Source organism: Hemitrygon akajei, chromosome 1 (genome assembly GCF_048418815.1).
Source record: "Hemitrygon akajei chromosome 1, sHemAka1.3, whole genome shotgun sequence".
Classification (NCBI taxonomy): Eukaryota; Metazoa; Chordata; class Chondrichthyes; order Myliobatiformes; family Dasyatidae; genus Hemitrygon; species Hemitrygon akajei.
In genome coordinates, this window is record NC_133124.1 from 64,525,623 (window position 1) to 64,539,791 (window position 14,169).

Below are 14,169 nucleotides of genomic sequence, written 5' to 3' on the forward strand. Positions count from 1 at the left end.
TGTAGAGCCTCCACAGAACACCATTTTGCCTTCCTGGTCTTTTTGTTTGCAATATGTTTTGTTGCCACCTCTTGTATAATGCTCCTTACTTCTATCCATAGTTCTGCTTTTTCTCTGTTAAGTTCAGTCCACTGATCCTGTTCTTCACGTCCACGGCATATTCTTGAGGGATGCTATCAACATCAAACTTTGCTGGTACGTTGGTTTTTCTGATGCTCTTCAGTTTCATTCTGATTATTGTAACAAGCAGCTCATGGTCTGAGCTACAATCTGCTCCTGGTCTTGTTTTAGCTCTATACAGCTCTTCCATCTCTCATTGCAAATTATACAGTTAATCTGGTTTCGGTGTTGACCATCTGGTGATACCCATGTATAGAGCTGCCTCTTAGACAGTTAGAAGAGGGTGTTTGCTATAACCAGAGAGTTAATTTGGCAAAATTCTACTAGTCAATGTTTTTCTTCATTCCGTACTCCAAGGCCAAAGTTGCCCGTTGCTCCAAGTGTTCTGTGATTTCCAGCTCTGGCATTCCAGTCCCCAATGATAAATGTAACATCCTTTTTTGGTGTCATATCCAGGAGGTGCTGCAGTTCTTCATAAAACTGGATAATTTCATCCTCCTTGGCACTTGTGATTGGAGCATAAACTCGGATCACTGTGATGTTAAAAGGCTTGCCTTGAAGTTGTATTGCGATCATTCTATCATTTTTGGAGTTGTATCAAATCACTGATTTTGATACTCTTTTTCTGACAGTTAGAGCCACTCCATTCTTTCTGCAGGTTTCCTGCCCACAGTAGAAGATCTGGTTATTGTCTAATATAAAATGACACATTTCTGTCAACTTTAGTTCTCTAATTCCCAATATGCCAATGTTTAGTCTTGCCAGCTCGTTTTTGACCTCATCTTGTTTACCTTGACACATAGATCCTATATTCTAGGTTCCAATCAATGGTGTGTGTATCAATCTTTATAACACTGGACCTTCTTTTCATTTCCAGGCACATCAGCAGTTGGATGTCCTTTTGGCTTTAAACCAACCAGCTCTGGTACTACTTATACTTGTCCTCTGTTCTGCCGTATTAGCATGTTGGGCGCCTTCAGACCTGCAGGGCTCATCTTCCAGTGTCATTCTCATATCTCTGGTTACTTTTATCCATAAGGTTTTCTTGGCAAATTACTGGGGTGTGTTACCATTTCCTTCTCCAGTGAACCACGCTTAGTCCTAACTTTCTGCCATGACCTGTCCATCTTGAGTAGCTCCACACGGTACAGCCCATAGCGTCACTGAGATACACAAGCCTCCTCACAATGACAAGGTAACAGTCCACGATAGAGCTGTATACTGTAAAAAGGTGAGAGGCATTGACAGGATGGATATGTAGAGTCACGTGGTAGCGGTAACTAAAACTATCTGCAATGGCTGCCAGAGGAGGTGGTGGAGGCAGGAACAGTAGGAGACATCTGGATAGGTACTTAATAAAATATAGACGGATATGAGATTAATGCAGCCAAGTAGGATTAGTACAGATAAGCACAGAAGTCAGCATGGACACAGTGGGCCGAAGGACCTGTTTCTGTGCTATACAATTCTGAGTCCTTGTTTCTATAAGTATCAGACGGTCGTCCCCCATTGTCTGTTTAACCTCGTAACCCAGGATTCGAGTCACTGTCACATTTCAGTTTTTGCCCTCTACACCTAGGAACTGGGTTATTCCCTCCTTTTCCCCCTTCAGCTGTGAGGTTTATTGGGACCTCATATTACTTTTGGAAGCTGTATATAAATACATAGTGTTAATATTGTTTGTGCTTGTTTGGACAGACATTTCCCAGATCTGTAAAAGTTACTCAGACGGGTTCCATTTGCGCAAATACCAGATACAATCATCAGATTGCTTATCAAAAATGGTGTCGTGAGCGAGAATGAGCACCGGTCCTAACTAAGTATCTCTTCTATTCTACTTAGCCTTAGCTAAAACTTGTCGTTCGTCGGAATTGCTTTATTGGTCGATTTGGAACTTAGGACACTTGTGTTGAAATATTCTGAAGTTTCTTTACTTTGAATCGAATCGCAGAATGGACAGCAGAGCTCCACCCCCAGCCGTATCACAGTGACTGGGAAGCAGAAAACTCGGTTTAAATGTTCCAGATTTCTTCGTGCACCAATCCTGCTGGTTCTGGGTAATCTCTTCACCGGCACGCGGAAATTCTTCACCGCAGATTCGGCCGAGTTTAAACCCTCACCCGGCTATTATACCTTATTCGGGAGGGGCATGAACCTCTGTTGTCAGTACAAGAAATCTAAACCATCAGGTCAGCTTAATCACTTTCTGCAAACTTACTGTATGAATTGTTTCTAGGTTTTAAAAAATCTGCCAAAGCTGTTTAGTTGATTATTTTGCACGGCGGACTCTTTTTAGTTTGGAGATATATTTAGTACCACTTCTATAAGTGATTTTAATTGAAGCAAAAAACAAAATGTCTATTTTTCTAGGTTATTTAGAGTGCCAGAGAAAGAAAGGAGATTCTTGGTGTGATGCCAGTTTTCATGTGTATCCACACGTAGTTACGGGACCTCGAGTTCTGCCACCAGCAACCCAAGCTGGAGAAAAGTTCCATCCACCGGAGCAGTCTCGGTTATATCAAAACTTGTGTTATCTTTCTGAAAAGGTATTGGATTACTTTTCTAAAAATTTAATAGATTTTGATTATAAACCTTAAATGTTTGCGCAGTATGTTTTTAGATTAACAGGTTGTAACCCCTTCTGCCATTCTCTAATTAAAAATATATTGAATATGCACAAAAATAAAGTTAATTATGCTTTGAATTGTATTTATCTTTTTAAACTAATTTTATTTACTTCTTTCCCTATTTTTCTTTGAGTATATGTTCACTTTATTTTATTCCCACCCCCCACAAATCTGACCAAAGTTAGTATACTACCTTTTCAACTAGTGCCTTTCAACTTAGAAAAAAATGCCTTTCATTCACTGCAAAGAAATTGTTCAGAATTATAACTGATCCGCTAATAAATATTGCTGCATAACTTTGCTGTCAAACTAATACCATGATTACAGAATGAGTTAGGTTGTTTCCATCAACCATGGTCAGTTTTTGTCTGGAGAGGAAAACACACCAGCTTAGCCATAAGTATTAAAGAAAATGAAAAAAATGTTCAATGCTGATACTATTTTTCAGTTATCTTAGCAGTGTCAAATTTCCATTGCATCATAAAAAGCTTCATTTGCACACCGATCAAGATGGTATGGACCATCATGATACCAGGCTTTTAATAAATTTGGTTCAAATTTCCACGTGACAAAATGCATTGTGTTCATCTCACCATCGCTGGCAAGCAGTTACCTGAGGTGTAGTGAAAAAGTAGAACAAAATCTTTAAAGTAGGAACCTCACAACAACATTTCGGTAGGTGCCTTCATGCAGGACTGCACAAGATAATTGTTAGCATAGAAAAAAGAACTGCAGAGAACAGAAAAATGCATTATGGTAAGTGCACAATGAGAGTGTGAAATAATGATGTAGTTTAGAAATAACTGAATCCCAGACTGATTATACTCTGCTACATACTTCCAATCCATGTTGACATCAATTAATCATTCTAAATATGTGAGCTTCAGCCCTGTAGAAATCTAGACGATGAAATTACTTTTTCTTGAGGCTTGAATCCATAGAACTTGTTTATAATTTCCTATTATTTCTGATAACAGTTAGTAATACTTATATATGCAGAATGTTATTGTTAACAATGAAAATTATGTTGGACCAATGACATTATACAGAGCATTAATGGGGAGAACAATCTAATGTTGGTAATGTAACGGTTTAAAAATTCCAAATGTTGATGAAAGACATTATGGATGTTGTGCCAGCAAGTGAGGAAGAGCTCATTGGGTCAGCAAGTCCCCCAGGTTGGTGGGTCTGGAGTCAGATGTCCGCGATTGTTTTGCTGATGTTGCTTTGTTGCATGTAGTATTCTGTTTATTTATGTTCTTTGTTGTTCTGCCAAGCTTTGTGGGCATGCTATGTTGGAAGTGGAGTGTGTGGCAATACTTTTGGGCCTGCTGCCAGCACATCCTTGTGATTTGATGGCTATTAATGCAAACAGTCGTTTCACTGCATGTTTCAACGTACATGTGATTAAGTCAATCTGAAGCTGAAATGTTTCGACATGCAGTTCTGTATAATATTTTACCTTGAAGCTTGGAGCTTGCATTGTTTATCGTGTCTAAAACATCTTAGTACTTGACGCTAAGGGTCTACTTGGTGTGTACTAATTGTTATCAAATGTAGAATAATCAAACAAAGGAACAAAGTGAATGACCAGTTAAAACGTAACGTGATGCAGGAAGAATATAGGCCAAGACACCAACTTGCCTCCTATTTGGTAAATTGTTAGCAAGTCTTCATTTTCTATATGATTTGATACACAAATTATGCTTAATATAAGAGATGATTTTATAATTTGGGGATTGTAAGAAAGCCTACTGAAAACTGAAGTACGTGATAATAATTAACTGTTAAATTTGAAATAAAAAGAAAACTGAGAACTTTGTTACATCCAAAGTAAAAGGAAAATTGTTACAGATTCCATCTTAAATATTGACTTTCCCTTTCCGCTTTACTAGGTGACCTTTCAAAATTAAAGTTAATGGCTGCTTATGTATTTCTTGCTCTCGTAAACTGCAATATAGTTTTTACAGTCTGCAGTCTTTAATAAAAGATTCTCATGTGCTGTTCTGCTAAGAATGTAACCAGCTATTCCTTGTAGCAGCTATACCTGATATAATCAAAATTTGGTCCAGGAAACTCTTATCCACTTGTGGATTTGAGTCGAATGACAGATTGCAGGATGTTGCTTATTCACAAGGAAATGTGAAGGAAGGTATTAAAGTTGCACATCTGGCCTTTTAATGTTTTCTGTTACAATACGTCACCGAAAAGGCACATTAATATCTCTTTATGCTGTAAATGTACAGAAATTCAATCCTTTGTCTGACAAGGGAATCACGTTGTACTTGATATAGCTCTAGGAAACAATTTCATTAACCTAAGTGAACAACAAAGGAAATTATGACATCAGAAAAATCAGATACTAAGATTTTGGTTCAAAGATGGGTTGAAAATTTAAAGTTACACTAACCAGTGCATAAGTGCCATTACAAAGAAGGCACGGCAGCGCTTCTACTTAGAAGTTTGTGTAGGTCAGCATGTCATGTAAAACTTTGACAGACTTTTAGAGATGCATGGAGGAGAGGATCCTGATTGGTGTTTCCATACCAGGCAGGGATACATCCAATATCCAGGAATGGGAAAGTTTACAAAATGAATACAGCCCAATTGATCACAGGCAAAGCCCTCCCCACCATGAAGCACATTTACAAGGATAGCCGTCACAGGAAAGCAACATCTATCTTCAAGGGCCCCTGACATCCAGGCCATGCTCTCTTCATTGCTATTACCACCAGGCAGGAGGTGGAGAAGCTGTAGATCCTATTCTACCAGGTTCAGGAACAGTTTTGCCCTACAACCATCAGGCTTCTGAACCAGCATGGATAACATCATTCACCTCAACACTGATCTGACTCCACAACCTGTATCAACTCCCTCGTAAGGACAATTGAGATGTTCTCAGTATTACGTGTTTATTTTAAAGTAATTTTTGCAAGATTTGTTCTCTTCTGCAGATTGTATGCTTGTCAGTCATTATTATATACAGTCTTTTTCATAAAATCTGTTATACTTCTTGATGTTCTTGGAATTGCCTGCAAGAAAATGAATCTCAAGGTAGTATATTGTGACATGCATATATTTTGATAATAAATTTACTTTGAACTTTGAAGATATAGTCTGTGACTCCGTTTTGACATTTCGGGATATTACTGATGCATTGGCCAATGTAAAGCAATAAGCAATAACCTTTTGTAAATTGTATGTTGTAAATGTATATCAACTTCATTTATTGGTTTGAAAATTTTGACCCACTTAAAAGGTTACATTTTAAGAAATATTAACTCATAACATTTACTTCCATTTAGTTTGAAATAGAACAGAATTGTGACTCTTGAAGCCTCGATGTGAAAATTAAGTGGTGGAACAGATACTGACTGCTTTGTTATTGTTCCAACTAGTAGCAATGCCACTACTAGAAGAAACAGCTCTCCTTGGGGATGTCCCATTTAATATACCTGTCATTGTTATAGGTAAGTTTTCTCTTTGCCTTTTGCGCTTTAAAAAAACAAGTTTCAATCTTGGTAAAAGCATTGTTCCGAAGTAAGCAGGTACTGGTATGACCTGTGTAAAGGATTTGTTCAATAACACCTACCCCCAAGATCCATCAGAGTTGAGAGGCAAATGCTAACGGCAGTGTTCATGTCCTGCAAATGAAGATAAAACTGTTAATTGGCCATTTTTCACCATTACTGCTGCATTTACAGTTAGTTTTTGCATTTATATTAAAGGATTTTGTTTTTTAAAAAAAACCTTAGTTGCATGATCACAATATTGAGGTCCTTTTAATCTAAGTTGTACAAATAACTTTTAGTTGAAACAAAATGCCCTGACTGTGGAAAGTTACCAAGATATTTATCTCATTGTGTTTGTGTGTCCTTTCTTTGTGTAAATTAGCTGCTGCACATGCAAAATAATTTACTAGATATGAACTTTAAAAGCATTAATACTGTAGTCTATCTGACTGCACACAGTCTTAGGAACTTTCTGTTCATTGAGTCAAAAATCATTGTTTTAAAAAGTTCAAAGTAAAATTTATTCTCGAAGTATGTATATGTTACCATATACCAACATCAGATTAATTTTCTTGCAGACATTTACAGGAAAATAAATACAATAGAATTTACAAGAAAACTCTACATAAAGATCAACAAACAATGAATCTCAAAGTGGTATATGGTAACATGTATGTACATCAATAATAAATTTTACTTTGAATTTAGAACATTGGTACAATTGGCATGAGTAAAACAAGGGAAGAGGTCCTGCATAATGAGCATAGCATATTAGATAAGAAATTAAAATTCAGAATTTTGAGGGTAGTGATGTCTGGGTTACCCTGGTGCTACATGTTAGTAAGTCCAGGAATAAAAAGAGAGGCTAGTTGAATGTATGGCTGAAGACATGGTGCAGGGGCCAAAGATTCCGATTATTGGATCATTAGGATCTCTTCTTGGGTAGAAGTGACCTGTGCAGGACAGATGGACTCCACTTGAACCAGAAGTGGGGCTAATATCCTGCTGGGCAAATTTGCTTTTGCCGCAGTGGGGGTGGAGCTTAAATTACACTGGCAGGGGATGGGACTCATGAAAGAGGTATCAGTGAGCAGACAGGTATGTGCAGCAACCAAAGAGTCTAAACCTAGCAACTGCAATAGATAGCTGTTTACAGTAAAAGGGCAAATAGGGCCACTGCTTTAAATTGCATCTACTTCAATGTGCATAACTAAACGGGTAAGGCAGATGAATGGAGGCCATGGATTGCATTTAGGGACAGGAATATTATGGCCAGAAGAAAAATGTGGCTGAGGGAAGGGCAGGATTGGCAGCTCAAGGATCTGGAACACTGATGTGTGACAGAAGAACAGGCAAGAATGGAGGGTTGTTGCCCTTTTAATAAGGGAGAACATGACAGCATTGCTTAGAGAGGATATTCTTGTAGGATCATCAAATGAAGTTATTTGAGTAAAACTTAGAAATAAGAAGGGTTATTGTAGACCAAGCCTTCCCCTGCCACACCTTCCCCAGTAGTCCGTGGGATCTTGAGCAGATATGTGAAGAAATTGCACACGGCCATAAAGATAATTGGAGATTTTAACTTTCCTAGTATCAGCTGGGCTACCCAGAGTGCACAGGGTTGGATGGGGTGCTTTCAAGCTGGTTTCCTCACACAATATCTAGAGGAACCTACTCAGGAAGGAGCAATACTGGACCTCCTCTTGGGGAAGAGGTAGACCAAGTAAGTAAAGTGGCTGTGCAAGCACTTTGGAACCAGTGACTACAGTGCTATTATCTGTTTAAAAAGTTATGGAAAAAGAGGGACCAGATCCATGGGTAAAGGTCTTGAACTGGAACAGCGCCAACTTTCAGGGCATTAGGAATGACCTAGCTGGGGCTGGCTGAGTGACTCAATTTAAGGTCAAAGGAACAGCTGGCAAGTTGAAAGGCTTTTAAATGGGTTATATCAAAAATCCAAAGGGTGAAGGGTAGACATACCAAGTTCATGTTGAATCCTTTAACAAATATAAAAAGTTTAAGAGCAGGCTTAAGAGGGAAATCTGGAGAGCAGAACAAAGGTATGAGATGGGTTGGCAGGCAGGGTTAAGGACAACCCTAAGAAGATCTTCATGGATGGCAAACAAAAAATGGTAATAAGTACATGCATGTTAAGAGGAAGGAACCTTGAATCACATTAAGGTGGGCAAATCCCTAGGGACTGATCAAGTATACCCCTAGGCTTTATGAGAGGCCAGGGAAGAAATCCCTGAAGTCCCTTGTAGAATTACTTGCTCTGTCTTTAGCCACCACTGGTGAAGATCCAGAACATTCAAGGGTGGCTAATGTTGTTCTGTTATTCAAAAAGGGTAGCAAGGAGAGGCCAGGAAACTACAGGCCATTGTGACTGATTTCAGTTGTGAGGAAGTTGCTGGAGGGATTTCTAAGAGGCAAGATCACTTTGATAGTCAGGGCGTGGCGGTGATTGTTGTCTATCTGGACTTTGGTAAGGCCTTGATAAGGTCCTACTTGACAGGTTGATCTAGAAGGTTAGTTTACTTGAGATTCGGAAGAATTGGTGTAGTGGATTCAGAATTGTCTTGATAATGGGAATTAGAGGGTGATGGTTAAAAGCTGATTCTCCAACTGGAGTCCTGTGTCTAAAGGGGTGTCCCAGTGGTCAGTGGTGGGACCTCTGTTATTCATTATTTATGTAAATATGAGTGTTCATAGCAGGAACAACAAATATGCTGATAGTAAATTGGAAGGCTTGATAGTAAAGCACCTTAGAATGTATTGCAGAGAGATCTTGATCCATTAGGGAGATGAGCTGAGGAATGGCAAACGGTCTCCAATTTGGTTACGTGTGAGATGATGCACTTTGGACGGTCAAACCATTGTAGTACCTATACAGTGAATGGTAGAGCACTGATGTAGAACAGAGAACCTGGGAGTACACGTGCACAGTTCATAGAAAGTAGACCGGGTGGTGAAGAATGTGTTTAGCATGTTGGCCTTGATCAGTCAGAGCACAGCCAGGTTTGAGTTTCAGCCACCATGAACATGGAGATCAGGCACTGACCAGAGCACCACCCACTCTGGGTACAGACATACCTGGATTCTATTTATTATTATTATTATTATTATTCCTTTATTTTTGTATTTGCGCAGTTTGTTGTCTTTTCAACACTGAATGTCCCAGTTGATCCGGTCTTTCATTGATTCTATTAGGATTTATTGACTATGCCTGCAGGAAAATGAATCTCAGGGTTGTATTTGGTGACATATATATAATTTGCTAATAAATTTATTTTGAATACCTGGAGTGAGCTGCCAGAGGACATGATTTAGATACATACAACTGCAACATTTAAGAGGCATTTTGACATGTACATGGAGGGGAATATCTTGGAGAATCATGGACCAAATGCAGGCAACTGAGACTATCAGCTGGCATGGACCAGTGGGCCATAAGGACTGTTTCTGAGCTGTATTACTGTAAGACTCTATAAAGTTTAGTCAATTTTTTGGTATTAGTCAATGTATTGTGGCAGTTATTTCAAAATTACTTTTATTATTGGAAGTATAAGTGCATTTTTGCTTATGTATTATTAATTAACATGTTCTGTATTTCTAAATTAATCTATTGTCTTTAACTATTTCAAATAGTTTCATTATTAGTCAAAAGGCAATTTTACTTCTTGTGAAATGTCAAGTGCTGACAGAGCTGTGCTGGAAGCAGGGTTGCCCCAGGGCATAAGAGGAATATATTGCCTGCATGCTTGCAGGTTGGCTATGGAGTCAATGGTACAAAGCCATTGGGAGCTTTGTAGGCCAAGGTGTTTAATGCAACACTGACACTAGGTGGTAAATTTGAATACCTGATCCATTATTTTAGATCAATGAGTTTTAGGCCTGGATTTTAATACATGTTTTTCAGGACTGGCATCCTGCTGGAAAATCATTCTTTTCAGGACTGGCAATAAATTGGCAATGAACCAACATTTTTAATCCACCCTTGGCTGATCTTTCAAATATGTTGGACTTCACACAGATTAGGACCATAAGATATAGCAGCAGAATTAGTTCATTTGGCCCATCGAGTCTTCTCCACCATTCCATCAGTACCACTCCACCATTCCATCAAATTTTCCTCTTCAGTGCTAATCTCCTCTCCCTCCTTCCCCTATATCCCTTCATGCTCTGACCAGTCAAGAATCTATCAACCTCTGCCTTACATAAACATAAAGACTTGGCCTCCACAGCTGTCTGTGTCGAAGAATTCCAGATTAACTACTCTTTGGCTAAAGAAATTCCTCCTCTTCATCGTTCTGAAAGACCAACCCTCTATTCTGAGGCTCTGTCTTCTCGTCTTAATCTCTTCTACCATACGAAATATCCTCTGCACATCCACCCTTTCAAGGCCTTTCACCCCTCAATAGCTATTACTGAGGTCACCCCTCATTCTTCTGAATTCTGGTGAATACAGACCCAGAACCATCAAGTGCTCTTTACATATATGACAAACCAATCAATCCTGGAATCATTTTGTGAACCTCCTTTGAACCCTCTCCAGTTACAGCAGATCCTTTCTAAAGGGCCCCAAACTGTTCACAGTACTCCAAGGGAGGCCTCATCAGTGCTTTATAAAGTCTCAACATTACATATTTGATTTTATATTCTAGTTCTCTTGCAATGAATTGGTAATATCGCATTTGCCTTCCTCACCAGAGTCTCAACCTGCATATTAGCCTTTAGGGAATTCTGCACAAGGACTCCCAAGTCCCTTTGCACTTCAGTTTTTGTATTTTCTCTCAATTTAGAAAATAGTCAACCCTTTTATTTCTTCTACCAAAGTGCATGATTGTACCCTTCCCAACATGGTATTCCATCTGCTACTTCTTTGCCCATTCTCCTAATCTAAGTACTTGTGTAGCCTCCTATTTCCTCAAAACTACCTGCCCGTCCACCTATTTTCATATCATCTACAAACTTTGCAACAAATTCCGTCAAGGTAGAAAGAATCTGTCCCAATACAGACCCCTGTGGAACATCATTAGTCACTGGCAGCCAACCAGAGAAACTCCCTTTCTTCCTACTCTGCCTCCTGCCACTGTGTTATCCATGCTAGGCTCTTTGCTGAATCTGACAGGGTAGTATAATTTTATTTCCATAAGGTCCCTGGCTGTCACTTTAATTACTCAAAAGTAACCCACTGCTGCATTAATGTAATTTTAGTTGTGTTTTAAGCAGAATCTAAACATCAAGGAGCATAAATGTCAATGTTTTGTTGCAGTCTTGAGGCACATTCATTCATATCATTGTACTTGTGTATTCAGAGATGCTCTTCTGAACACTGCTGGTGCAACATGTGGTTATTTGAGTTACTGTCACCTTCCAGACAGCTCTAATCTAGCCAGTCCTGTCTGAGCTCTCTGGCAAGGCATTTTTGCCCACAGAGCCGCTGGATATATTTTTTGCTTCTTGTACCATGTTCTGTAAACTTTAGAGACTGTTGTGTGTGAAAATCCCAGGATTTCAGCAGGTTCTGAGATACTCAAACCACCCTGTTTGACCAACAATCATTCCATAGTTAAAGTCACAATTAGATCACATTTATTCCCCATTCTGATGCTTAGTCTAAACAACAACTGATCTTAGTGACCATGTCTGTATGCTTTATGCTTTGAGTTGCTGCCACATGATTGGGTGATTAGATATTTGCATTAACGAGTACATGTATCTAAACAAGTGGCCACTGGGTGTAATTCAGGTGTCATTACGTTATCTTTGCCAAATGACATTCGTACGTAGTTGCCCAAAAATGATATTCATTATATATAATTTCAAGCTGATTAAGCCTCAGTTAAATGAAATGCTTAATTATTCTTTCATTTCCACAGATTTTAGGCTTATATTTTGATTTGTGGTTTTATCTTCTAATTTCATTTTTGAGATTTAAATGAAATGTCATTGAGTATTTAATGAAAAATTAACCTATCTGGCAAACTGCCTTTGTTCTTGCCCTCTATTGGGTTTTAGAAGATTTTACATTCTATTGACATCAATAAAGATACACAAAATATGTAAAGCATGTTTACTTACACTGGTTATATAAACATGGTGTAATTTAAGTTAGCGTAAGTTTGTTTTCAAGTTTGTCTTAGAAATTCTATGTTAATATAACAATGTTGCAAAAAATTAAATCCAGGAAATGGTCCGTCTGGAATATGTCTCTCCTACCTGCTGTCTGGATATAGACCATACAAGGCACCAGGATCTGTACATCTAAATCCAATCCTTAATAACAAATTGGAAGAAGGAATTAATTTTTCTATTGTGGATCAGGTTAGTTGCATTGTCAATGATTTTTGTAATAATGTATTCATTTTAATTTCCTTTTTTGTTGCTGTCCTTTTTTTGTAGAAATTTAAAATAAAATTATACTGAACTGTCCAACATGAAAATCAGACTGTCCTCCATGGTCTGCACTTTCTACTGCCTGAAGAACACAAGCAACATAATCAAGGACCACTCTTACCCTAGTCATTCTCTTTTCTCTCCCCCCCCCCCCCACCCCACCAGGCAAGATTTAAAAACCTGAGAACTTGTACCACCAAGCTCCAAGCTCAGAGACAACTTATATCACTGCAATAAGACTTTTGAAAACACACCTTGTACAATAAAGATGAACTATTTATCTCTCGGTCTACATTGTCATGGCCTTTACCCTTCATTTGTCTACTTGCAGTGCACTTGCTCTGTAACTGACACTATATTCTGCATTCTGTTTCCCCGTCCCCTTTTGTATTACCAACTACTTACAAATGGAATGATCTGCCTGCACGCTGTGTAACCAAAAGCTTTTCTCTGTATCTTGATACAGATGACAATAATAAACTGGTTTTCTATCCTGCATTAAAATATTACTCTTTAGTTGTATGGAAAGTAAAGTTCACAAACAAAATACTTGAATGCAAGTATTTTGGATGTTGAAAAATTGGACACCTTTCATGTAGAGTATTTTGAGTTTTAACAAAGCTTTTACACCATCTGTAAATTAAATTTGTCAAGCATGGAAAATAATGTCCCCAATATTGAGGACATCTTCTAAAGTGCACCTCAAAAAGGTGGCATCCATCATTAAAGGCCCCCACAACTCAGGACATGCCCTTTTATCATTACTACCATCAGGGTGGAAGCACATAAGCCTGAAGAGACTCACTCAATGTTTTAGGAACAGCTTCTTCCTCTCCGCCATCAGATTTTTGAACAGTCCAAGAACACCATTTCACTATTTCTGCTAACTTATTGAACTACGTATTTATAAAATATATACTATATATTTATTGTAATTTATCATATATTTTATGTATTGCACAAATTGTTTCCATAAAACAAATTTCACAATATATGACAGTAATAATAAGCCTGATTCTGATTCAGTATAACTTTCTTAGCTATTAATAAAAGATAAATTGCTACAGTGGTGAGAAATAATCATGGTCTTGCTGATTATGATGCAGAAATAGTCACTTCAAGTCAAGCTAAGGAAATGCAGAAGATGGAAAACATTGTGATTCATTATAAAATAATGAACAGTAATTGGTATATTGATCATGGCATAAAGAAATTAGAGATGCATCAAACAAAAATACAGTAATCAGAGTGCTTTACTCTCCATAGTATTACTGTATTTTTCAGTACAGTACAGGAAGTTAAGTTACCTGCCTTGGTGCATAGACCAAAAACAGTATTATTAGATAGTGAGAGATTAGCTATTATTGGTATTCAAAGAGACCAACATGTTATTCTACACAAGTCAGATTGTCAATATGCAGGTGTAGTAAATGATATGATTAATGGTGCGTTGACTCAGTTGCAAGAGGATTTGAGTACAATATCTTACTGCATTTGTGTAGTGATTTGGC

General features: G+C 38.2%; 1 protein-coding gene across 4 annotated transcripts in view; it reads left to right on the forward strand.

Annotated features, from left to right (window-relative positions):
- Window positions 1-1,902: 1,902 nt before the first annotated feature.
- Window positions 1,903-14,169, forward strand: part of osgin2 (oxidative stress induced growth inhibitor family member 2) — a 69,516-nt gene continuing 57,249 nt past the window's right edge. The window contains exons 1-4 of one of the 4 annotated variants that reach the window (XM_073044473.1): window positions 1,903-2,309; window positions 2,491-2,666; window positions 6,053-6,217; window positions 12,450-12,586. In XM_073044473.1, the coding sequence (XP_072900574.1) occupies window positions 6,151-6,217; window positions 12,450-12,586 (204 nt within the window). In that variant the 5' untranslated portion in view covers window positions 1,903-2,309; window positions 2,491-2,666; window positions 6,053-6,150. Of the gene's footprint in view, window positions 2,310-2,490; window positions 2,667-3,385; window positions 3,504-6,052; window positions 6,218-12,449; window positions 12,587-14,169 lie in introns of those variants that run through there. The other 3 variants (XM_073044478.1, XM_073044484.1, XM_073044471.1) reach the window with 3 other exon arrangements.